The sequence below is a fragment of the Elephas maximus genome, chromosome 8 (assembly GCF_024166365.1).
Source record: "Elephas maximus indicus isolate mEleMax1 chromosome 8, mEleMax1 primary haplotype, whole genome shotgun sequence".
Lineage (NCBI taxonomy): Eukaryota > Metazoa > Chordata > Mammalia > Proboscidea > Elephantidae > Elephas > Elephas maximus.
Window position 1 is genome coordinate 5,536,687 of NC_064826.1, and position 27,202 is coordinate 5,563,888.

General features: G+C 41.1%; 2 protein-coding genes across 2 annotated transcripts; both read right to left on the minus strand.

Moving 5' to 3' along the window:
* Nucleotides 1-694: 694 nt before the first annotated feature.
* On the minus strand, nt 695-1,636 carry LOC126082104 (olfactory receptor 2A1/2A42-like). Its single transcript, XM_049894557.1, has one exon. The coding sequence runs from the start codon at nt 1,634-1,636 to the stop codon at nt 695-697; it is 942 nt and encodes a 313-aa protein (XP_049750514.1).
* Nucleotides 1,637-19,909: 18,273 nt separating this feature from the next.
* LOC126081741 (olfactory receptor 2A1/2A42-like) lies at nt 19,910-20,845 on the minus strand. Its single transcript, XM_049893796.1, has one exon. It carries the CDS (start codon nt 20,843-20,845, stop codon nt 19,910-19,912), a length of 936 nt encoding a protein of 311 aa, XP_049749753.1.
* Between the last annotated feature and the right edge of the window lie 6,357 nt (nt 20,846-27,202).

Here is a 27,202-nt window from a genome sequence, read left to right on the forward strand (position 1 = left end):
TGCCACATACCACAACAGCATGCCTATAAATCCCAAACCCATTGCCATTGAGTCGATTCTGATTCATAACAATCTTACAGAATAGAATTTCCCCATATGATTCCCAAGCCTATAAATCTGTACAGAAGCAGATTGCCACATCTTTCTTTCGTGGAGCAGGTGATGGGTTCAAACCGCCAAATTTCTGGCTACAGCTGACTGCTTTAACCACTGTACCACCAGGGCTCCTTCAACAACATGCAACACAACTAAATATCCCTGAGTTATCCTTTAACAGGGCAGATGCAAATATGGGAAAAGGGACATAATGCCATTGGGTGTGAGGATCACTTCCTTTGACTGCAGCGTGTTCTTTTCTCCCAAATCCTGTGACATCTGTGATGAGAGTTTGCATAGCCAGATTAGGGATGTAGAGAGACAGAATTCAACTTTTAGGACACAGAAATGTGAATTAAAATAATTTTTAATTTTAAGATGCTGAACTCAATAAGCAATCTAAGAAAAAAAAATTCGATAAAATCATATCTGATAGAAAGTCAATGAATGCAAGAAAGCTAAAATTTTCCTGCAAAGGAAGCAATTGGGCTTGCTCTGGGCAATTATGACACAGACATGAAGAGAGAGTGGCCTTGTCCTGATTTAGGCAGTCATCAGCGCCAAGACTTGGAACCTACTTATACTGGTGACTCAAGGGTCACCCCAATCGGGACTGACTCCCCTTGCACAGTGCTCTCTGCAAGGCACCCTTCACCTCTGTGCTCCTCAGGCTATAGATCAGCGGGTTCAGCATTGGGTTGAAAACGCTATAAAACAGGAAAAGGACCTTCTGCTGCTCCTCAGGGTGGCTGAATTTGGGGGTCATATATGTGACAATGGCACTGCCAAAGAAGAGCCCAACCACACCGAGGTGGGAGGAGCAGGTAGAGAAGGCCTTTCTTCGTCCACCCCCTGACTTAATCTTCAGAATGGCAAAGAGAATGTGGGTGTAGGAGACCAGCACCAGGCAGAAGGGCCCCACTAAGATAAACACACAGGCTGCAAATATGACCACGTGGTTGAGTGATGTATCTGCACAGGCCAGTCTCAGAATAGACAGGATTTCACAGAAGAAGTGGTTGATATCCTGAGGCCCACAGAAGGGCAGTCTCAAGAGGAGGACCACATGGACCAGGGCCAGGAGGGAGCCACATGCCCAGGAAGTGACAGCCAGGGTGATGCAGAACCTCTGGCTCATGATGGCAGAGTACCGGAGGGGGTGACAGATGGCCACATAGCGATCATAGGACATCGCCACCAAGAGAAGACATTCCGTGTGAGCGAAAGTCATAAAGAGGAAGGTCTGTGTGATGCAACCAGCAAAGGATATAGGTGTGGTGGGACTCAGGAGGTTCACCAGCATCTGGGGCACCGTGTTGCAAGCATAGGACATGTCAACTATGGCCAGGTGGGAGAGGAAGAAATACATGGGGGTGTCCAGTCTGGGGTTCAGTAAGATGAGCCCTAGGATGGCCCCGTTCCCCAGAAGGGTGAAGGTGTAGAACACGGAGAAGATCCCAAAAAGGAGCAGCTGCTTCACTGGGCCAAGACGAAATCCTAGTAGAATGAACTCTGTGACTGAAGTCTGGTTTTCCCCCATTTCCCTGTGAAAGAGACAACCAGATAGCTCTGTGACACAATTATTTAAAAACATTTATTTACTGCGCCACGAATTTTTAATGCATGAAAAAGTATTAGTAAACCCTTTTAAGAGCTCATTCAATTATAAATAAATCAATGAAGACTTACTTATTAAAAAAAACAGAAATTAAGGGCCTGTTGTCTAAATTCTTAATTTGGCATCAGTTTTACAGAAGCGACTTGTGTCATCCATAATTTGGTGCCTAGGGCCATTGACACTGTCATGGACAGAAAAAAAAAATTCCATCAGAGTACAAAGAAAATAATCACGAAGTATGAATGGTCTTTCAGCTGCATGTGTTCAAATCAGTAAGAGAATTTTTTGGAGAATAAAAATAATCAGTAATGGAAGAAATTTAAAAATGAGAATAGCCTTAGAAAAGAAAAAATTTAACTTCAGTAGAAATCATGAATCAATATCTAGATCTAACTAAAGAATCTCATCTCATGCCTTACATGACTCTAAACCAAATACCAAGCCCACTGCTGTTGAGTTGAGTCTGATACATAGTGACCCTATAGGACCCTATAGAACTGCCAATAGGGTTTTCCGTGTCGTAAATCTTTACCGAAGCAAACTGCCACATCTTTCTCCTGAAGAACGGCTGGAGGGTTTGAACTTCTGACCTTTTGGTTAGCAGCCAACTTGACACTACTGGGAGCAAATTATGAATCAGCAACCTCTATGACAGTGTTTTTGGTTAGGGCATAGGAAGGAAGCAGTAGATAGGATATATCTCTATCTGTCTCATTTCTGTTTCTAACTTCTCTATTTGTTTATACACACACATATACACACACTTACATTCACACATATATGCCGTGTGTGTGTGTGTGTGTGTATATGTGAAATATATATCTTTTCTTTGGGAAATGGCAACAAACCAGCATTTGACAATATGGCAGCTAGGCAACTGAGCAATCACAAACTATTAATATACCCAAATAATTTTTAATAATGCAACCCATGTTCTTTAGAGCAATTGTATTTGATCTTGCATCTTGGTGTTACAAGCTGGGTGCCTGTGTGCATGGTGGAAATGTGTTTGTGTTCCTGTATATTCCCCAGAATTTCCATAATAGATACGGTGGGTGCCTATGGACATGTATATGAAAACAACTGCACATATAATTCTACTTTTACTACCTGTATAGCCCTCTTTCCTATTTTGTCTCAAGGCTGGAAAATTTATGAATCAAGAAAATAAAAAAGGCCATAGCCTGGAATGAAAATATGAATAAACCCATACTGGTGTTAATTCAACCCTTGATATTTGTAACATGCACTGTACCTGAAATCCAAAACAGTGGACAACCTCAGCCAGAAGAATTATGAAATACTTTAGAAGTGAAAACTTTTTTTTTTTTAGAAGTGGATAACAGAAACAAATAATTGATAAATGGATAAGTCAGTTTCTTTGTCACTTGCCAAATGGTAGCATCAATGAGTTGGCAATCAGATGCTTAGTCTATGATTTATGCTAAATTAATAAACCTGGCTTTGTGACCTTTGAGCTTCGGTCATGGCTTCCTCAATGAACAATGTTGAAATCCAGCATATTTTCCAGTGCAGACACTTGTCAGTGCCATTGCAAGCACAAAAGAACTGAAGCTTGGGATCTTCTCCAGGACTGATGCAAGGAAAGGTGCAGATCTGAGCCAGTCCCTGGTGTAGTGGTCAATGGAGATGTCAAGTTAATATTCCCCTAGGAACTTGAACATAAGAGACAAGGTGCATTCTAGAAATAAACTTGTGAAAGCAACATGGAACTATGAAATAGCTATGGGGGGGGGAGCAGCATACTATCAGGGAACATGTAACTGGAGATTGTGAGGAGCCCCCAAACCCCACTCGAGGTGCTTTGGTGCAGAGAGTGGGCTAGGCGTGCAACTGCGATTCAGTGAACCCATTATTGTCAGTTGCGTGGGGAACCTGTCTGGAGAATGACCTCGGAAAAGGAAGGACAGTGTCCATGTGGAGTGTAGACAACAGACCAGAATGACAGCATTTTTCAGTGCATCTTTAAAGATGTTCGGGCAAGTGGAAGACTGGTCAGTTTTCCCTAACCACCAGGAAGTTCTATGTCTATAGTCTACGTAGATGACTTAGGCAATCAGTGATCAATAGCCTTAGCCATGTGAGATCTTTGATTAACTCCTCCTGCTCTTAACTCTTGCTCCGCAATATACCATTGTTGTCATTGTTAGGTGCCATCGAGTCGGTTCTGACTCAAAGTGACCTTATGTATAACAGAACGAAACACTGCCTGGTCCTGCACCATCCTTACAATGTTGTTATGCTTAAGCCCATTGTTGCAGTCACTGTGTCAATCCATCTCAGTGAGGGTTTTCCTCTTTTTCTCTGACCCCTTACTTTACCAAGGACTGATCCTGCCTGACGACATGACCAAGGTATATGAGACATAGTCTTGCCATCCTTGCTTCTCAGGAACATTCTGCTTGTAATTCTTCCAAGACAGATATGTTCGTTCTTCTGGCAGCCCATGGTATATTCAATATTCTTCACCAATGCCACAATTCAAGACATCATTCTTCTTCAGTCTTCTTTATCATGGTCCAGCTTTCATTCATAGAAGGTGATTGAAAACACCATAGCTTAGGTCAGGTGCACCGTAGTCTTAAGGTAACATCTTTGCTTTTCAACGCTTTAAAGAGGTCTTTTGCAGCAGATATGCCCAATGGAATTTCTTGACAGCTGCTTCTACAGGTGTTGATTGTGGATCCAAGTAAAGTGAAATCCTTGACAACTCCAATCTTTTCTCTATTTATCATGATGTTGCTTATTGGTCCAGTTGTGAGGATTTTTGTTTTCTTTATGTTAGGGTGTAATCCATACTAAAGGCTGTGGTCTTTGATCTTCATCAGTAAGCGCTTCAAGTCATCTTCACTTTTAGCAAGCAAGGTTGTGTCATCTGCATAACACAGGTTGTTAATAAGTCTTCCACCAATCCTGATGCCCTGTTCTTCCTCATAGAGTCCAGCTTCTTGGATTATTTGCTCAGTATACAAATTGAATAGGTATGATGAAAGAATACAACCCTGACGCACACCTTTCCTGACTTTAAACCAATCAGTATCCTCTTGTTTTGTTCGAATAACTACCTCTTGATCTATCTACAGGTTCCTCATGAGCACAATTAAGTGTTCTGGAATTCCCATTCTTCACAATGTTGTCCATACTTTATTATGATCCACACAGTTGAATGCCTTAACATAGTCAATAAAAGTCAGATAAACATCTTTCTGGTATTCTCTGCTTTAGGCCAGGATCCATCTGACACCGGCAATGATATCCCTGGTTCTGAGTCCTCTTCTTAATCTGGCTTGAATTTCTGGCAGTTCCTGTCGGTATACTGCTGCAGCCCCTTTTGAATGATCTTCAGCAAAATTTACTTGTGTGTGATATTAATGATATTGTTTGATAATTTCTGTAATCGGTGGTATCACCTTTCTGGGAATAGGCATAAATATAGATCTCTTCCAGTCTGTTGACCAGGTAGCTGTCTTCCAGATTTCTTGGCATAGATGACTGAGTTCTTCCAGAGCTGCAATATATACCATTAGGCAATAGTTTATCTTTCTGTGCAGATATTTCTGTAATGGAAAGTGCTTATCAGCAAAGTTCCTGGCCCATTTTGCAGATGCATTTTAAATAGTAAATAAACAGACACTTCGGCTTACCTTCTGTCCTGTTGAGGTTGTAGATGGCATGATGCCATTCCTGAACACAGTTCCCAAAGCTGGATCTACAAAGCAAAGATCTGACCCCAGAGCGAGGCATTTTCATTGAAGTGAGACTCAGGAATAAAACTGGAACCCCTAATAGCCATTACAGATAGGATACCTGTTTTCTTATGAACATTACTGATAAATTGTTAAATCATCTGGAGAAAACGCAATCTAAGAAACATATTTAAAGTTCCATACGCATGACCAAGGCTTAGTTGATTTTCAGGTTACTGTGACAAATATCTGCACCCCACAAACTTTCAAAATTTATATTTTAAACACAAAAAGCTTGGGAAAACATTTGACTCTGAAGGATGCATTTAAATCCACCTACTTATAAAACCTCTTTTTCTAATTCTCTTTGTTTCCGTCTGTAATATTCAAGATGAAAACACAAAGAAAAACACACACACACAGTGCAAAACATGGGTTTTTAAAGCTAAACTGAAAGTCAGACACAAAAGGTCAGAGAACATTAAGATTTCTCTAGCACAGTAGCCCTGTTTGTTTCAAACTAGATTTCTTCTACGGTAGTGGAATGGGCTTGTTCATTTTTGTATCCCTGTAAGCTAATAAATAGTTGTTGGATAACAAATAAATCAGTGAATATAAATAAATGTGCAATGACTTAAGTGTTGATTTCCTTATATTCAATATGATTTCTTTTAGAATATATTTATGTCAAGTTCAGTCCATTTCTCCCAAACAAAATAAAAGTATAGCAATACCAAAGAATTTCACCCCTGATGATTTGTATTAAAATAGGACATTTAAAATTCGGTAGGAACAAATGAAGAATTTTCAAAGCATTTAAACAATTGAATTTTGGATATACTTCTCTTTTTTCCTCATTTCCCCCTCATTTTAATTGATACTTAAATTACATATCTGATTATAGTTAAAAACAACCAAATGAAACTCAGACAGGTTCCATTTCCCAGGGGATGATGAGAGGCGAAGGGGATATCTAGAAATATAGCCTAGTTCCAAATGTAACTTCCAGGCACGCTCATGCATGTTAATTTACATTTATCACTATGAGTCAGAATTAACTGAAGGCACACAACAACAATGACATAGATGTACAATTTCAGAGTTAAAAGAATGACATATTGTTATCTGGTTAGTATATAATCAGGCAACTCTGAACTTCCAAAGTAGATACCTAAGAAGGAAATCATCTCTTCATATATTAACAAAGCTTCAGGAATTTGATAGTTTTTTCAAAAAGTGAATGTAAAAGTTGAAGAGCTGTTAAGTTCTTTTCTAAAATAGTGCACATGGGTAAAACAGAATTTCTAATAAAATGGTCACCTATTATGACAACCATACCTCAACTGAAGGGTAGGGCTGAAAATGAGTCCATCTTCCTGCACGCACAGTTATAAACCCAGGTTTGGCAAAGTTAACTTACAGGGTGAAGGCTGAAAGGCAAGTGATGTTCTGGATGTAGGAACCCCTGAGAACTGTGGACAAGAGCTGAGTGCTGGTCTCACGTAATCACAGGCTCTCCGCTTGTAGGCTGATCATCACTGATCACCTCCATGGAGTGCCTTCTGTGGTCAGGCATGAGAAGCAGGTAGGGAAGCAGGTTGACTGTTCTGACCTTTGTGGAGACTTTATTGGGAAACAGCAGGAGAGAGAGCAAGGATAAGTGAAAAGGTACACATTAAACACAGAAATCCTACAAGAAATTGTAAGGTATTCTTTACCATCTTACCCTCCTCCAATTTGAGGTAACACTTCACTCACTTTTGTGTACTCTTTCCATCCCCACCTCAAACATTTTCCTCTGGGCTACAGAGCAACTCATATTTACACAACTTTATGGAGTGTGAGAACATAGGTGTCTGACACTGCCCTTAAACCTGTGCTTAACGACAGAGGCATAGGAGACTGAGTATCCACTCTGCTTCACACCCACTGCAGGAAACCTGCTCTCAGGGACTTGGCGTGAGAGAACAGACCCTTGTGGGTGTGCTGACAGGAATTAAGTCCAGGATTCATAAATCACCACCATCTGTTAGTTTTCCTGATGTAGGATTGCTCCGTAATATACCCTACTGTTATTTCTTTTGGCTAGGAAAATTATTCCGTATATCTAATGTAAACTCATAATATAGATCTTCTTTATTTAATTTTTTCAGTATCATCTTCCTCAACACAAACCTCAATCACATGGCTTTTCTCCGCCAGTGGAATAAAATTCAAATTCTAAACACTTATGTATTTTGCCCATAAAATGTACATCTGATTTTTTTACCACTTTCCTTGGAATGGTTCATATACGATACCGATGATGAGCATATACATTTAGCATTAACAGAGAGTACTTACTTTCCTTTCCAATGCTTAAATAAAGAGTCGTGGTCCCAGAGTGACAGTCGACACAAGGGCATGTGCTACAGCATATCTAAAGGCATTTAAGATTGCATCAAAGCTGAAACCTGGTTAGCGCCTTTTTGGAAGAACTTGCAGGCTTCGACAGAGTCCTACTCTCTCTGGAAGCTTCCATGGTAGCTGCAGCACCCTCCTTCTTTTCCTCATGGAAAAGTGTCAGCATCGTCAGCAGAGGAGGGTTTATTCTCTGATGGGCTCACCCTGCTTCTTTAGGAGATAAAGGGTGGTCATGAGATGCGTGGTGTGCCCCCCTTCACTGGACAGAGGGATGAGGCCTTCTGTTCTGTCCTCATCTTGCAGGGCATACATTCAGGAAGCAGGCAGCACCACAGAGTTCACCCTAAGCAACATCACCTGTCACAGTCCCCAAGTACTCAGCACACCATTGGTGTCATGAGTCCCAATGTGGCCCGTCCCCAAATCTCAGTGGTTCAGGGCATCTGTCAGGGAGCAGCCCCTATGGACAAGGAGCATGCTCCCCACTTCCCATGGAAACTCAACTTCTCCCCTGTGTGACCAGGGTCCCTGGGGCTTCTGCAGAGATGGGGAGAAAGTTAGTCGAGGCCCAGGACCCCCAAATCAGCTGACTTCAAGAACAACTCAGAGAACTGGGGATGCCCAGTGGAGCATTAGTGGGCAGGGCTCAGAGTGAGGGTCCCAAGAGGGCTGAGGGATCCCATGGGGCTCATTAGAACCTGGCTGGAAGGAGGGGGCTCAAGGGAACTAACCACCAAGGCAGGTCTCGCTGGAGATGCTCTTCAATCTCTCCTCTGATGAGAGAGGGTACTCATTCAGAGTATGTGCTCTCAGGGGAGGCAAGGAGGAATTCCCTTCCCAAGGTATCTTCCTCTGGAATATTTCTGCCTCTCCTGGGTGGGGGAAAGATTTTCTGCCTAAGATGCTTTGGTATATATTTATGTTTCTGTCTTCTATTATGCATAGCAGTCAGGAATCACCTATCAGGCAATCATGCAAGTGAAAAACTAATGTTTCTCTACATTGTGACCCCTGACTTGCTGGGGTTATGGCATACACCTGGGGAAAACTGGAATGGTTTGTACAGTTTCAAGAACACATACATCCAGTTTGGGAGGAAACACACGTTTCGGGACAAACATCACTGCTCCCAATCGTATGAAATCTTATACATAGAAGACAATCCATAAATACGAGGGCATTTTCTTTTTCATTTCTCTTTCCATTTTTCAGGTGAAGTGTAGAAAATGTGGAAATCAGGAAACCGATCTTGAAGAAAAAATATTGTAAAAATATTAGTTTTAGGATATGGCTTTCTACATTTAACATTATATAAACAACACTTTAGAATGTAAGAATGGAAAAGTTGAACTTAATCAAAAATTAAATATAATATTTTGTGACATTGAAGGGGAAACAAACTCTGCCAGGCTGAACATGAGTGCCCTCATGCAGTCCACCAGTTCACTACTGTTTGCATTGTTATGTAAGCCCCTGGCATGGAGCCATTGTTGTCCACCACCACTATAAAACCTCTGCCCTTCCACTGCAGAACTTGGAGATCTGCTTAGGTACTGCTGCTGCACAGGACTCACCTTGTACGTCAGTTTCCCTTATGAACTTCTTTCTGCCACCCTGGAGTTGCCCACCTTGTTCTTTGGTCTCTTGGCACACTCCAATTTTGGGGGCAAATTTCAAGTTACTGATCCATGCCTAGACAATTGGTAAGCCAGCCAGGAGACCAAGGCAATGGCAATTGGGAGTGAGGCCTCTGTGAGGGAAAACCTAGGGTGGCCAGGGACCTCCATGTGGAGAGTTGTGGCCTGGATGCGCTTCCGTGGGGGAAATCCCGTATTGGTCAGTGACCTTCATGTGGGGAGGTCTTGTCCACATGCTTTTATGTGGGGGAAATCCTGGGTTAGCCAATAACATCCAAGTGGGGATGTCTGACCCATATGCTTCTCTGTGGGGGAAATCAGAGTACAGGAATGCCCCAGAAAAAAGCAGCATATCCTATTTGTAGCCAGATGTATACCTTCATAAGTGTGGAAACCCAGCTACCTACTGAAGTGGGCGTAAGAGCTTTGCAGAAAGATTTGCAGTTGAAAAGACATGTGTGACAGGTGTGTGTGGCCAGGAGAACAGGATGAGCAACTAGAAATCCTCGCCTGCAGGTTTGTAAAGATGGAGGACTGAAGGCCTAGGGGAACAACCCCACAGCCATTGCTCAAAGCCCTCCAAAAATGGGACCAAAGATAGTTTGGGGGCTAAGCAGGTCCCTGGTGTTGAGAACACCCTCTTAACTATAAGTGCAAAGCAAGAGTTAAGAAACAGAAAAAGAGAGGAGTAAAAAGCCCTTCAAGATATCTTGTGTTGAGTGACCTTGTAGAGACCTTACAGGCCTTCTCTGGAGTTCTTTGATAACTGACCCCACCAATATAATTGAGCAGCAAGGTAGTCACAGGTGCAATAATAAAAAGAATACTAAAATAGGAGGACTTGCCTCCATATTACCAGGTAACTGGGCTGAACCCATGCTTGCACTTGGTATGATGGAGGCATGGCTCCACAAATGATTGAGGTTTCTGCCAACTTTGCCCAGGTCTTCGGACTTTCAGAAATAATTTAAAATGAGGATTAAGCCTAGGACCCCCTGTCACTAGGGAGGATCGAAGGCCTTATATTACAATTAAAGTTCAACGAGGAAATGAAAAGAATCATATGTCTTGGGTTTTCAGATAGAATTGTACAGGTGAATATCATCTGTATAACACCTAGCACCAAAATGAGGAAAATTTTTGGGTCTGAGGTCACCATCATTAAGACCCTTGACCAAACCTGACTATGGATAAGTCCTTTCAGAGCCCCTACAAACCCCTATGATATGTATTGGTAACGTTGACGTATTAATGTACACTTCTGTAAACTTTTGCCTCCAAGCCCTGATATGAATTGCTGCAGTTAAGTCCATTATGGGGGGGGGGGGCGGCGAGGTACACAGAAAATGTGACATGGGCTATAGCTAATTTGATCTGGCCACGGACAACCCTCAGACTGACATATAAAGCAAGTCCCTATGGGAATGAGACACCTGGGCAAAAAAAAAAAAAAAATCAGTTCTGCTCCTGCTAAGCTTTTGTTCTTGTACGGATGTTCACCAGAAAGGCCCTACGTGAGAGGGGAAAATGGCCAACAATCAGAGTGCTGTTGCCAACTGGCTGCAGAGGATGAGGCATCTTCTGCTCCAGAGCAGAGTTGTTCAACCGACCACCTCCTGGATTTAAGAGAGGGCAGGCCATGGGCATTCACACACCGTCCTAGACTGGACCTACCTGCATGGACTGCCACTGTCATCAGAAAATGGCAAATAGCATAGAAAAACTGACCTGCCTATGAGATATTGTTCAAGGCTAAAACCTGCCCAGGACAGATTCTCGAGCCAACAGGCCAGGGCATTCTCGGCAGGTAAGTTATATCGGAACCTTTTATCCTATACTGAGGAATCCACTTGATCTTGAATAAAATCTTCACGCCATATATCATCCCCAAGCCATAGGGGCAATAAAGCACCTCAGTGGATAGGCTTAAATGACTAATGGGAGGGGACAAGAGAACTCCAGCCTGAACTATATATCCTAGGCAAGCAGTCTGGAGTCTCAATGAAGCAAGGGCATTTCTTATTTGTGTCATCTTTTTGATCAAACTGTCTATTCTATAAAATGTGTTTCTTTTGTATACGACTGTTCCTGACCGAAGATCTGGGTTCCTGCAGAGGTCACTGTCTCCAGACTAGGACAAACAACCTGGGTGGCTATACCTGGGCAACCCTCACCTCAAATCCCATGGGAGGTGGGGATGGGGGGAGGATAGTAAATGTCTTTTTTTCTTCCCAGATTATCTCACAATGATGGACAGGCCCCTCATTCACAGGCCCCAATGATATAGGCTTTTGCTAGAGCTACCAATCAGACCAACTGTTGGCTCTGAAACATTTAAACCCAGATGATGAGTCATCTCCCTGCATGGTTCCTGCTGATCTGTCAACAAAGAGGACACCTCGTGGACCAATCAAATATGTAACCTGTTGAACTGAGGAGACCATGTGGTAAATGAATACGGTTGACTCCACTAGTCATAGAAAACATCTTTTGAAGTATGGAAGCTGCCTGTTGAAAGTGCTCCAAATTTAAAAGTAAATTTCTCTCTGTGTGTTAAAAGTGTAAACAGCACAGGACTGAATGATTTGACCCTGAGAGAGGTAATTTTAAGACTGTGTGTGTTGTTACACTAGACTTGGAGAACTTGCAAAATATGACCAGGTGGTCCAATGTACATTGACTGACTACACCAAGTCTGACTTAACCTGGTCTGGCAACGGTAATACCTTGTTCAATTGTGCTGAGAACGGGCACTTTTGTATTACTTATATTGAAATGTGTACTGTTCATATAATGTGCCATGTTAAGAAGAAATATGCTATTTTTACATAAATTGAATTTAGACTGTGGGTATATATTCACGAGATTGGGCAAATTCCATCCGTTGATCTACTCATTTGGCTTGGATTAAGCCACAGCTGGGGTGGCCATTAGGAATCTTTCTCTAAGCAGGCCTGGTCAATCTGCTGGGGCCAGTCCTACCAGGAACCCTCATTAAATGCTGCCTCAAACGATGCACAGATATGGCATCCACCAGAGTTAAGCACCAAACCACAGACATGCAGCTCAATGTCCAAAATGGGTGAGGGGCCTACCAAGACTTAGTACTGCTCTGCATATTTTTCTGGGACCTTAATGCGAGTTGGGGGTAGACTGCTGAGGGAATGGTCTGCCTCCTCGCCTCCTATCCATACTGCCTAAGTAAAGGCTTTGGACCCAGAGCACTCCCTGATAAGGAATCTGAGAACTGGGTAGCCTTCTCTCTCCCAGTTCCCTCTCCTTACCAGAGATGCCTTCCCTCTGTTCTGGGCACACAATAACTTTGTCTCTTGCACATGTGTTGGCACCATATGACATCTGGCCAACCCCACTTCTATATCTGTTCCTGGCAGGGAGGAAATGGAGTCTCTCATACTCTAACATAAAAGGGGGGTCATGGCAGATTGTAAGACCCTGTATCAGGGGGTGGACTGAAGGGGAAACAAGCTTTATGAGGCCAAAGATGAAGCACCCTCATGTGGTCCACCAGTTCCCAACAGTTTGCATTCTTATATAGGACCCTGGCAGAGAGCCACTCTTATCCAGCACCACGATAAAACCTGTGCCCTCCCAGTACAGGGCACGGAGATCTGTTTTGGTCCTGCTGCCACCTAGGACTCATCCCATATGTAAGTCTCCCTAATAAACTTCTTTGCTGCCACCCTGGAGTTTATCACCTCTTTCTTCACTTTCTCGGTACCCTCCAATTTTGGAGGCAAATTTCAAGTTACCTATCCATGCCTGGACATATGTCCAACAAACTTAACCTTAGGAAAATGAACTACCTCAAAAGTGTGTAGTTGTTATCAAGGTGAAACGTTCTAACTCGTGGATAGCTTCTACAATGGTAAGAATGAAACGTGAGCATTTACAAAACACAAATTTATACGACAGACAATAACACAAACAAAACCGTAAAATCTTACTTGAAAATAGTATCAAATATTTACATTATCTACCAGGTTGTGGAAATCAGGAAATCAAGTGTCATGAGCAAGCAGCAAACTGAAAACCTGCATAAAGAATGGTTGTAGAGAATACAGTTATGTAATCAGCATTTTAGGAAAATAGGTTATAAGCAGACATTTAGGATGTAAATTGGAAGAACTAGAACAAAGATAGGAAAGGTGTGTGTCAGGGTTACATCCTTTCACCATACCTATTCAATCTGTATGCTGAGGAAATAATTTGAGAAGCTAGACTTTATGAAGAAGAATGGGGCATCAAAGACTGGAGGAAGACTCATTACGACTTGCATTACACAGATGACACAACCTTCTTTGCTGAAAGTGAAGGGGAGTTGAAGCACTTACTGATGAAAATCAAAGACCACAGCCTTCAGTAAGGATTACACCTCAACATAAAGAAAACAAAAATCCTCACAACTGAACCAACAAGCAACATCATAATAAATGGAGAAAAGATTGAGATTGTCGAGGATTTCATTTTACTTGGATCTATAATCAACACCCATGGAAGCAGCAGTCAAGAAATCAAAAGATGCATTGCACTGGGCAAATCTACTAAAAAAAGACCTCTTTAAAGTGTTGAAAAACAAAAATGTCATCTTGAGGACTAAGGTGTGCCTGACCCAAGCCATGGTGTTTTCAATTGCCCCATATGCATGTGAAAGCTGGACAATGAATAAGGAAGACCGAAGAAGAATTGATGCCTTTGAATTGTGGTGTTGAAGAACATTGAATATACCATGGACTGCCAAAAGAATGAACAAATCTGTCTTGGAAGAAGTACAACCAGAAAGCTCCTTAGAAGCAAGGACAGCGAGACTACGTCTCACATAATTTGGACACGTTATCAGGAGGGATCAGTCATGCTTGTTAAAGTAGAGGGTCAGCGAAAAAGAGGAAGACCTTCAATGAAATGGATTGACACAGTGGCAGCAACAATGGGCTCAAGCATAAAGATGATTGTGAAGATGGCAAAGGACCAGGCAGTGTTTCCTTGTGTTGTGTGTAGGGTCGCTATGAATCAGAATCGACTCTAGGGCACCTAACAACAATGAAAACAAGGTAGGTAACCGATAATTAAGTATAACTTTTGGGAACATCATGCAAATTAAAAACTGGGAAAATCTTTATGAATATAATCATCAATATCTATAACTCAAAATTATCTGTATTCTGTTAAAATTAAACCATAATAATTTTGATCTTTACAATGTTTACTTTTTAAGGCAGTAAAATGACAAAAATTATACAAAGACCTCAGCATTAAAGTCTAAAACTTTTTTTTAAATTTACAATGTACTTCAGTTTAAAATCATTGTACATATATCTTTGTGAAGATCCGTATGCAAATATTTCTGTGGAGTAGATATTTAGAATTAGCAAGCACTTTTAAATGTTGAACAGATATTTCCAAACCTGCTGAATCAGAATTTGTATTTTTCAATACCCTGAGATGGTCAGTGTCCACATGAACATCTGAAGAGCACCTGTCAACACTACCTAGCAAGGAGTAAACAGCAGTCCTTCAAGTCGATGGTTGGCAGTCTCCACTCCAAATGCCAGGGACATTGCGGGGCCATACCAGTTGCAGACAAACTGGCTCCCACCCACAGAGCCCCATCCTATCTTTTTTAGGAGTTATGACACCTAATATCTCCTCACTCTTGCAAGAGGTAGGAGGGTTCATGCTCACCCATGGCCACTCTGCTAGCACAGCTCATCCTGGAAGACCACAAACATTGGGCTTAGCAACAAGCACATCTTTTTGAAAGGCCCATAATGTCTGCTCTACATGGGAGAAATCAATATATATCCCCTCATTTTTTTTATATTAAACACTAAGATGTTTGTAATTCATCTGTGATCGTTGGCTTATTGTATGTCATTAATTATCAATATCTCCCCATAAGACACTCTTGCAAGAACTGAATAAATTTGTAAATAAAAGTGGCTGATGGACAATAAAATAGCTAAGATGATAGAATAATGGCTAACCTGGTAGAATATTTCAGTTATATGTTGTTTGGAGTTACATATCTTTGGATAGGAGTTAGGGCTAAATGATCATTTGTGTTATTTAGTGAACATTCATTGGGTGACTATAAGTCAGGATTGACTCAATGGCAATGGGTTAGGTTTTGGGAATTCCAGAACACTTAATTGTGCTCATGAGGAACCTGTACACAGATTAAGAGGCAGTTGTTTAAACAGAACAAGGGGATACCGTATGTTTTGAAGCCAGGAAAGTTATGTGTCACAGTTGTAGTCTTTCATCGTACCTATTCAATCTGTATGCTGAACAAATAACCCAAGAAGCTGGACTATATGAAGAAGAACAGGGTGTCAGGATTGGAGGAAGACTCATTAACAACCCACATTATGCAGATAACACAACCTTGCTCGCTGAAAGTGAAGAGGACTTGAAGTACTTACTGATGAAGATCAAAAATCATAGCCTTCAGTATGGATTACACCTCAACATAAAGAAAACAAAAATCCTCTCAACTGAACCAACAAGCAACATCATGATAAATGGAGAAAAGATTGAAGTTGTCAAGGATTTCATTTTACTTGGACCCACAATCAACACCCATGGAAGCAGCAGTCAAGAAATCAAAAGACACATTGTGTTGGGTAAATCTGCTGCAAAAGACCTCTTTAAAGTGCTGAAAAGCAAAGATGCCACCTTGAAGACTAAGGTGCCATGGTACTTTCAATCACTTCATATGCTTGTGAAATCTGGACAATGAGTAAGGAAGACTGAAGAAGAATTGATGTCTTTGAATTGTGCTGAGGAAGAATATTGACTATACCATGGACTGCCAAAAGAAGGAACAAAATCCATCTTGGAAGTACAACTAGAATGCTCTTTAGAAGCAAGAATGGTGAGACTACGTCTCACGTACTTTGGACATGTTATCGAGAGGGACCAGTCATGCTTATTAAAGTAGAGAGGCAGTGAAGGATAAGAAGACCCTCAATAAAATGGATTGAGACAGTAGCTGCAACAACGGGCCCGAGCATAACAATGACTGTGAGGGTGGTACAGCATCGGGCAGTATTTCGTTCTGTAGTACATGGGGTGCTTGCTCCCTCCCCTACTTTTTTCACACACCAGTTCAGAGCCAGGCTGCATTCTTTAGCAGATGTAAGTCCTGTTCTGTCTAAAGCCCATGCCCGTCCCTTGGACGCAGTCTTTGTTTTATGTCAACCTCGTGATTTCTCTGCTCTTTACCCACAGATATGCTCTAAGGAGGGCTGTCACATGGTGATTATGACCAGAGGGTCAGGAATGGGAGTGTCCTAGTTCCATCCTGGACTGGAAACTCATGAGCTGTGGGACACAGGGCACGTTACTGCATCTCACTGTGCCTTCCTATATATAAAGTGCGACCATGATTGTTTTCAGACTCAAAGGATTGCTATGAGAATTAAATGAGATAGTATATCTAAAGTGCTTAAAATTGTCACTGGCCCACAGTCAGTTAGAGAGAGAGGTAACAAGGGAAGAAAAGAGACAGACAGAAAGACAGACAGGCAGACTAGGGCATCTTGGTTCTGGGTTTTGTTGTTGTTGTTAGTCGCTGTCGAGTCATCTCCGACTTTTGGGAGCCTTACATACATCAGAACAAAACAATTTCAAGTTTGAAAGAAAGTGTTATCCTTTTAAAAAGAAAAGTTTACCACCTTCGTGATCATTATTTGAGTCCACTTATGTGACTATTGTGTCAGTCATCTCATGGAGGGCTTCCCTCGTTTGTGTTGGCCCTCTAATTTACCAAGCGGATGCCCTTTTCCGGAAGTTGATATATGATGATGACACGTTCGATGTGAGTTAACTCTTTCTTGGTCTGTGGGATATGCAGCTGCCCGTCCGCCTTTTATGGCTCTCAGATTTCTTTCTAGTGTACTTTTCCTGCTAAAAGTATTTGCTGCCCTCCAGTGGGGATGTGTGTAATGGTGAAGGCAAAATTAATGTTCACTGAAGGCAAATAGCTTTGGTAAAGAGCCTTAAATTTGAGACAGTACGTCGAAGAAGTGCGATTGGCAAAAATTTTGATTTTTTTGCTTTTGTTCCCCTAGATAAGCCTTGTAAGCATGTTTATAGTTTCCTGTGTCGTAGTTGGGGAGCTCTGGTGGGCATGGTTTGTGCGTGTGTGTGTGTCATAGTATCTGGTGGGCATTTTTGTTTGTTTTTTGTGTCATAATATTTGGAAAAACAGAGGTTTCCCATGTTACCTAATGGAATGTGCCACACAGTACATCCAGCAACCAAGGGCCATTGGGAAACACAGGTGCCCACTAATCACTGTGCCCAAGAACTCCAATTGTTTTGTGGTAGCCATGTATTCCTACATAACATTTCTCAAAATCCGTTTTACCAACTAAAAATTCAAAAACACTCCATGACTCCGCATGGTTCCATTAAGGGAAATACATGATATTAAAAAAAAAAAATTAAGGAGAAAATAACCGGATCAAGAAAGTGTAAAATTTTGCCATCCTTGCTCCTAAGGAGCGTTCTGGTTATATTTCTTCAATGAGTGTATGTTCTTTCTGTGGCAGCCCATGGTTTATTCAATATTCTTTGCCAGCACCACATACAGATGTATACTTCTGCTTCTATCTTCTTTTTTCTTTGTTCAGCTTTTGCATGCATATGAGGCAATTGAAAAGACCAAGGCTTGGGTCAGGTGCACCTTAATCTTCAAAGTGCTACCCGGGCCTCAGGTGAACTAAATCAAAATGTTAATGAGCACACCCTCTGTTCTCACTCTCTCTGCTTTTTATGTTCCTCTGAAGATCCACTGCCCTTTTGCAACTCTGCCTAGAGGATTTGCCGCCCAGCACGACCAGCCTCCCATAAATGATGTCTGGTCCTCCCGGCTTCTCAGGGCACAGGTCAGCTCACTGTGACACACATTAGGCTGTGCTGAAGCTGAGGAATAGCTTAGCCTTGTCTTTATTCAATAACAACGGTATTAATATACTACACTGTTATGAGCCTGCCAAATATAGAGAGCTGAGGAGCCAGGTTGTCCAGGAAAAAATCTGGAGTTGGGTACTTTCTGTTATGTGCACATGTAAAATGGAGTGATAATTGGACCTTTTTCATGGATTTCTTCTCATGGTTAAATGAGGAAATCCAGGTAACTTGACTAGTCATGTGTGGTGTATGGGACCAAGGAAGTGATTGATAAAATGCTAGCTGTTATTATAAAAACCTATTTTGTTTTTACGTTGAGGAAACTCTGCCTGGAGTTCTTCCCCTACAAAAGTGTGCAGAGTTAGGCTGAGTACTTCTTAACCCCCAAGTGAAGGGCACACATTCATTCCCATGAATAAGTATTTTGTCCAGTTTTATTGAGAAGCTGAGAATTTTTTTGGCAGCAAGTGGCCATGTTCATCACAGGGTAGGGTATAAAATGGACTTTATAGGTAACACTCTGGGTAGCCACCTAAATATGTGGGGACTTAGCCCGATCACTGAATTTGTGAACTAGATTTAATCAGCAAGAGTCAATTCACCATCAACATTAATAGCTATATAGGGACATGCACTATTCGGTAGAATTTCCTATTTAAGGGTCAATACATTCTAATGAGGGACATGATGCACACCTGGTTTGACCAAGGTGGAAGCGTTGATGAAAAGAACCTGGTAAACACTGTATAGCCATGGTCTCTCTCTCTCTGTATTTCACATCTCAACACTCAGTTTTCTGGAGAATCCATAAACAACCCATATGGTTTTCTTTGATTAACCACGATCAGCTTACTCAAGGACAGATGCCCCAGTTTGGCCCCTTTGCCCTCACCTAACCAGTTGATTTCTAAATTTGTAAACATCACCTGCAATTATGTTTTTCTCCTCTCTCCTATATATCCTGTTTTAGCTTTGTTCTTTTACTCAGTTTACTGGTTAACTCCCTCATATGAGTCAATAATTTTCATAAAAAATTTCTCAACAACATGCAACACAACTAAATATCCCTGAGTTATCCTTTAACAGGTCAAGTGCAATTGTGGGAGAATGGCCAAGATGCTACTGCCTGTGAGGATCACTCCCCTTGGCTGCAGCATTGTTTTTTTTTTCTACCAAACCCTGTAACATCTGTGGTGAATGAGTTAGCATAGCCAGATTAGGGAGGTAGAGAGACCGTATTCAACATTCAGGACCCAGAAATGTGAATTAAAATAACTTTAAATGTTACAGTCAGCTCAATGAGCCATTAAAGAAAAAATTATATTCGATAAAATAATATCTGATAGAAAGTCAATGAATGCAAGAAAACTAAAATTTTTCTGCAAAGGAAGAGTTTGGGCCAGCTCTGGGCCATTAAGACACAGACAAGAGAGAGATGGGAACTTGTCCTTATTTATGCAGTCATCAGCTTCAAGACTTGGGATCCACGTGGGCTAGTGACTCAGGGGATACCTTCATTGAGAATGACTCTCCTTGCACAGGGCTCTCTGCAAGGCACCCTTCACCTCTGTGTTCCTCAGGCTATAGAGGAGGGGGTTCAGCATTGGGTTGAAAATGCAGTAGAACAGGAAAAGGACCTTCTGCTTCTCCTCAGGGTGGCTGGATTTGGGAGCCATATATGTGACAATAGCACTGCCGAAGAAGAGCCCAACCACACAGAGGTGTGAGGAGCAGGTGAAGAAGGCCTTTTTTCGTCCCTCCCTAGATTGAATCCTTAGGATGGCAAAGAGGATACAGGTGTAGGAGACCAGCACCAGGCAGAGAGCCCCCACTAAGACAAACACACAGTCTGCAAAGATGACCATGAGGTTGAGCCTGGTGTCCCCACAGGCCAGCCTCAGGACAGATAGGATTTCACAGAATAATTGGTTGATCTCATGAGGTCCACAAAAGGGCAGTCGCAGAAGGAGGACCACATGGACCAGGGCCAGGAGGGAGCCATATGCCCAGGAAGTGACAGCCAGGGTGATGCAGAGCCTCCAGCTCATGATGGCAGAGTACCGGAGGGGGTGGCAGATGGCCACATAGCGATCATAGGACATCACCACCAAGAGAAGACACTCTGTGTGAGCGAAAGCCATAAAGAGGAAGGTCTGTGTAAGGCAGCCAGCGAAGGAGATGGGCATGGTGGGACTCAGGAGGTTCACCAGCATCTGGGGCACCGTGTTGCAGGCATAGGCTATGTCGACGATGGCCAGGTGGGAGAGGAAGAAGTACATGGGGGTGTGCAGTCTGAGGTTCAGTGAGATGAGCCCTAGGATGGCCCCGTTCCCCAGAAGGGTGAAGGCGTAGAACATGGAGAAGATCCCAAATTGGAGCAGCTGCATCACTGGGCCAAGACGAAATCCTAGTAGGATGAACTCTGTGACTGAAGTCTGGTTTTCCCCCATTTCCCTGTGAAAGAGACAACCAAATAGCTCTGTGACACAATTATTTAAAAACATCTCTTTTACTTATTTTCACATGAATTTTTTTTTAATAACTTTTATTAAGCTTCAAGTGAACGTTTACAAATCCAATCAGTCTGTCACATATAAGTTTACATACATCTCACTCCCTACTCCCACTTGCTCTCCCCCTCTTGAGTCAGCCCTTTCAGTCTCTCCTTTCTTGACAATTTTGCCGGCTTCCCTCTCTCTCTATCCTCCCATCCCCCCTCCAGACAAGAGTTGCCAACACAATCTCAAGTGTCCACCTGATATAATTAGCTCACTCTTCATCAGCGTCTCTCTCCCACCCGCTGACCAGTCCCTTTCATGTCTGATGAGTTGTCTTCGGGGATGGTTCCTGTCCTGTGTCAACTGAAGGTCTGGGGAGCATGGCCGCCAGGATTCCTCCAGTCTCAGTCAGACCATTAAGTTTGGTCTTTTTATGAGAATTTGGGGTCTGCATCCCACTGATCTCCTGTTCCCTCAGGGGTCCTCTGCTGTGCTCCCTGTCAGGGCAGTCATCGATTGTGGCCGGGCACCAGCTAGTTCTTCTGGTCTCAGGATGATGTAGGTCTCTGGTTCATGTGGCCCTTTCTGTCTCTTGGGCTCTTAGTTGTCGTGTGGCCTTGGTGTTCTTCATTTTCCTTTGCTCCAGGTGGGTTGAGACCAATTGCTGCATCTTAGATGGCCGCTTGTTAGCATTTAAGACCCCAGACGCCACATTTCAAAGTGGGATGCAGGATGATTTCATAATAGAATTATTTTGCCAATTGACTTAGAAGTCCCCGCAAACCATGTTCCCCAGACCCCCGCCCTTGCTCCCCTGACCTTTGAAGCATTCATTTTATCCCGGAAACTTCTTTGCTTTTGGTCCAGTCCAATTGAGCTGACCTTCCATGTATTGAGTGTTGTCTTTCCCTTCACCTAAAGCAGTTCTTATCTACTGATTAATCAATAAAAAACCCTCTCCCACCCTCCCTCCCTCCCTCCCCCCCTCGTAACCACAAAAGTATGTGTTCTTCTCAGGTTTACTATTTCTCAAGATCTTATAATAGTGGTCTTATACAATATTTGTCCTTTTGCCTCTGACTCATTTCGCTCAGCATAATGCCTTCCAGGTTCCTCCATGTTATGAAATGTTTCAGAGATTCGTCACTGTTCTTTATCGATGCGTAGTATTCCATTGTGTGAATATACCACAATTTATTTACCCATTCATCCGTTGACGGACACTTTGGTTGCTTCCAACTTTTTGCTATTGTAAACAGAGCTGCAATAAACATGGGTGTGCATATATCTGTTTGTATGAAGGCTCTTGTATCTCTACGGTATATTCCTAGGAGTGGGATTTCTGGGTTGTATGGTAGTTCTATTTCTAACTGTTTAAGATAACGCCAGATGGATTTCCAAAGTGGTTGTACCATTTTGCATTCCCACCGGCAGTGTATGAGAGTTCCAATCTCTCCGCAGCCTCTCCAACATTTATTATTTTGTGTTTTTTGGATTAATGCCAGCCTTGCTGGTGTGAGATGGAATCTCATCGTAGTTTTAATTTGCATTTCTCTAATGGCTAATGATCGGGAGCATTTTCTCATGTATCTGTTAGCTGCCTGAATATCTTCTTTAGTGAAATGTGTGTTCATATCCTTTGCCCACTTCTTGATTGGGTTGTTTGTCTTTTTGTGGTTGAGTTTTGACAGAATCATGTAGATTTTAGAGATCAGGCGCTGGTCGGAGATGTCATAGCTGAAAATTCTTTCCCAGTCTTTTTACTCTTTTGGAGAAGTCTTTAGATGAGCATAGGTGTCTGATTTTTAGGAGCTCCCAGTTATCTGGTTTCTCTTCATCATTTTTGGTAATGTTTTGTATTCTGTTTATACCTTGTATTAGGGCTCCTAGGGTTGTCCCAATTTTTTCTTCCATGATCTTTATCATTTTAGTCTTTATGTTTAGGTCTTTGATCCACTTGGAGTTAGTTTTTGTGCATGGTGTGAGATATGGGTCCTGTTTCATTTTTTTGCAAATGGATATCCAGTTATGCCAGCACCATTTGTTAAAAAGGCTATCTTTTCCCCAGTTAATTGACACTGGTCCTTTGTCAAATATCAGCTGCTCATACGTGGATGGATCTATGTCTGGGTTCTCAATTCTGTTCCATTGGTCTACGTGTCTGTTGTTGTACCAATACCAGGCTGTTTTGACTACTGTGGCTGTGTAATAGGTTCTGAAGTCAGGTAAGGTGAGGCCTCCCACTTTCTTCTTCTTTTTCAGTAGTGCTTTGCTTATCCGGGGCTTCTTTTCCTTCCATATGAAATTGGTGATTTGTTTCTCTATCCCCTTAAAATATGACATTGGAATTTGGATCGGAAGTGCGTTAAATGTATAGATGGCTTTTGGTAGAATAGACATTTTTACTATGTTAAGTCTTCCTATCCATGAGCAAGGTATGTTTTTCCACTTAAGTATGTTCTTTTGAATTTCTTGTAGTAGAGCTTTGTAGTTTTCTTTGTATAGGTCTTTTACATCCTTGGTAAGATTTATTCCTAAGTATCTTATCTTCTTGGGGGCTACTGTGAATGGTATTGATTTGGTTATTTCCTCTTCGGTGTTCTTTTTGTTGATGTAGAGGAATCCCAGTGATTTTTGTATGTTTATTTTATAACCTGAGACTCTGCCAAACTCTTGTATTAGTTTCAGTAGTTTTCTGGAGGATTCCTTAGGGTTTTCTGTGTATATAATCATGTCATCTGCAAATAGTGATAACTTTACTTCTTCCTTGCCAATCCGGATACCTTTTATTTCTTTGTCTAGCCTGATTGCCCTGTCTAAGACTTCCAACACGATGTTGAATAAGAGCGGTGATAAAGGGCATCCTTGTCTGGTTCCCGTTCTCAAGGGAAATGCTTTCAGGTTCTCTCCATTTAGAGTGATATTGGCTGTTGGCTTTGCATAGATGCCCTTTATTATGTTGAGGAATTTTCCGTCAATTCCTATTTTGGTAAGAGTTTTTATCATGAATGGGTGTTGGACTTTGTCAAATGCCTTTTCTGCATCAATTGATAAGATCATGTGGTTTTTGTCTTTTGTTTTATTTATGTGATGGATTACATTAAGGTTTTTCTGATATTAAACCAGCCTTGCATACCTGGTATAAATCCCACTTGATCAGGGTGAATTATTTTTTTGATGTGTTGTTGGATTCTATTGGCTAGAATTTTGTTGAGGATTTTTGCATCGATGTTCATGAGGGATATAGGTCTATAATTTTCTTTTTTTGTAATGTCTTTACCTGGTTTTGGTATCAGGGAGATGGTGGCTTCATAGAATGAGTTGGGTAGTATTCCGTCATTTTCTATGCTTTGGAATACCTTTAGTAGTAGTGGTGTTAACTCTTCTCTGAAAGTTTGGTAGAACTCTGCAGTGAAGCCGTCCGGGCCAGGGCTTTTTTTTGTTGGGAGTTTTTGGATTACCGTTTCAATCTCTTTTTTTGTTATGGGTCTATTTAGTTGTTCTACTTCTGAATGTGTTAGTTTAGGTAGGTAGTGTTTTTCCAGGAATTCATCCATTTCTTCTAGGTTTGCAAATTTGTTAGAGTATAATTTTTCATAATAATCTGAAATGATTCTTTTAATTTCATTTGGTTCTGTTGTGATGTGGTCCTTCTCATTTCTTATTCGAGTTATTTGTTTCCTTTCCTGTATTTCTTTAGTCAGTCTAGCCAATGGTTTATCAATTTTGTTAATTTTTTCAAAGAACCAGCTTTTGGTTTTGTTAATTCTTTCAAGTGTTTTTCTGTTCTCTAATTCATTTAGTTCAGCTCTAATTTTTATTATTTGTTTTCTTCTGGTGCCTGATGGATTCTTTTGTTGCTCAGTTTCTATTTGTTCAAGTTGTAGGGACAGTTCTCTGCTTTTGGCTCTTTCTTCTTTTTGTATGTGTGCATTTATTGATATAAATTGGCCTCTGAGCACTGCTTTTGCTGTGTCCCAGAGGTTTTGATAGGAAATATTTTCATTCTCGTTGCTTTCTATGAATTTCCTTATTCCCTCCTTGATGTCTTCTATAACCCAGTCTTTTTTTCAGGAGGGTATTGTTCATTTTCCAAGTATTTGATTTCTTTTCCCTAGTTTTTCTGTTATTGATCTCTAGTTTTATTGCCTTGTGGTCTGAGAAGATGTTTTGTAATATTTCGATGTTTTGGACTCTGCAAAGATTTGTTTTATGACCTAATATGTGGTCTATTCTAGAGAATGTTCCATGTGTGCTAGAAAAAAAAGTATATTTTGCAGCAGTTGGGTGGAGAGTTCTGTATAAGTCAATGAGGTCAAGTTGGTTGATTGTTGTAATTAGATCTTCCGTGTCTCTGTTGAGGTTCTTACTGGATGTCCTGTCCTTCTCCGAAAGTGGTGTGTTGAAGTCTCCTACTATAATTGTGGAGGTATCTATCTCGCTTTTCAATTCTGTTAAAATTTGATTTATGTATCTTGCAGCCCTGTCATTGGGTGCATAAATATTTAATATGGTTATGTCTTCCTGATCAATTGTCCCTTTTATCATTATATAGTGTCCTTCTTTATCCTTTGTGGTGGATTTAAGTCTAAAGTCTATTTTGTCAGAAATTAATATTGCTACTCCTCTTCTTTTTTGCTTATTGTTTGCTTGATATACTTTTTTCCATCCTTTGAGTTTTAGTTTGTTTGTGTCTCTAAGTCTAAGGTGTGTCTCTTGTAGGCAGCATATAGATGGATCGTGTTTCTTTATCCAGTCTGTGACTCTCTGTCTCTTTATTGGTGCATTTAGTCCATTTACATTCAGGGTAATTATAGATAAATAAGTTTTTAGTGCTGTCATTTTGATGCCTTTTTATGTGTATTGTTGACAGTTTCATTTTTCCACATACTTTTTTGTGCTGAGGCCTTTTTCTTAGTAAATTGTGAGATCCTCATTTTCATAGTGCTTGACTTTATGTTAGTTGAGTCGTTACGTTTTTCTTGGTTTTTGTCTTGAGTTATAGAGTTGTTATACCTTTTTGTGGTTACCTTATTATTTACCCCTATTTTTCTAAGTAAAAACCTAACTTGTATTGTTCTATATCGCCTTGTATCACTCTCCATATGGCAGTTCAATGCCTCCTGTATTTAGTCCCTCTTTTTGATTATTGTGATCTTTTACCTATTGACTTCCGTGATTCCCTGTTATGTGTATTTTTTTTTTTAATTAATCTTAATTTGTTTGTTTTTGTGATTTCCCTATTTGAGTTGATATCAGGACGTTCTGTTTTGTGACGTTGTGTTGTGCTGGTATCTGATATTATTGGTTCTCTGACCAAACAATATCCTTTAGTATTTCTTGTAGCTTTGGTTTGGTTTTTGCAAATTCTCTAAACTTGTGTTTGTCTGTAAATATCTTAATTTCGCCTTCATATTTCAGAGAGAGTTTTGCTGGATATATGATCCTTGGCTGGCAGTTTTTCTCCTTCAGTGTTCTGTATATGTCGTCCCATTCCCTTCTTGCCTGCATGGTTTCTGCTGAGTAGTCAGAACATTGATTCTTATTGATTCTCCCTTGAAGGAAACCTTTCTTTTCTCCCTGGCTGCTTTTAAAATTTTCTTTTTATCTTTGGTTTTGGTGAGTTTGATGATAATATGTCTTGGTGTTTTTCTTTTTGTATCAATCTTAAATGGGGTTCGATGAGCATCTTGGATAGATATCCTTTCGTCTTTCATGATGTCAGGGAAGTTTTCTGTCAGGAGTTCTTCAACTATTTTCTCTGTGTTTTCTGTCCCCCCTCCCTGTTCTGGGACTCCAATCACCCGCAGGTTATCCTTCTTGATAGAGTCCCACATAATTCTTAGGGTTTCTTCATTTTTTTTAATTCTTTTATCTGATTTTTTTTCAGCTATGTTGGTGTTGATTCCCTGGTCCTCCAGATGTCCCAGTCTGCATTCTAATTGCTCGAGTCTGCTCCTCTGACTTCCTAGTGCGTTGTCTGATTCTGTAATTTTATTGTTAATCTTTTGGATTTCTACATGTTGTCTCTCTATGGATTCTTGCAACTTATTAATTTTTCCAGTATGTTCTTGAATAATCTTTTTGAGTTCTTCAACAGTTTTATCAGTGTGTTCCTTGGCTTTTTCTGCAGTTATCCTAATTTCATTTGTGATATCATTAAGCATTCTGTAAATTAGTTTTTTATATTCTGTATCTGATAATTCCAAGATTGTATCTTCATTTGGGAAAGATTTTGATTCTTTTGTTTGGGGGGTTGGAGAAGCTGTCATGGTCTGCTTCTTTAAGTGGTTTGATATGGATTGTTGT

Excerpts from the sequence above, each read along its gene's own strand:
- LOC126082104 (XM_049894557.1), bottom strand. The coding sequence starts at position 1,636 with ATGGGGGAAAACCAGACTTCAGTCACAGAGTTCATTCTACTAGGATTT.
- LOC126081741 (XM_049893796.1), bottom strand. The coding sequence starts at position 20,845 with ATGGGGGAAAACCAGACTTCAGTCACAGAGTTCATCCTACTAGGATTT.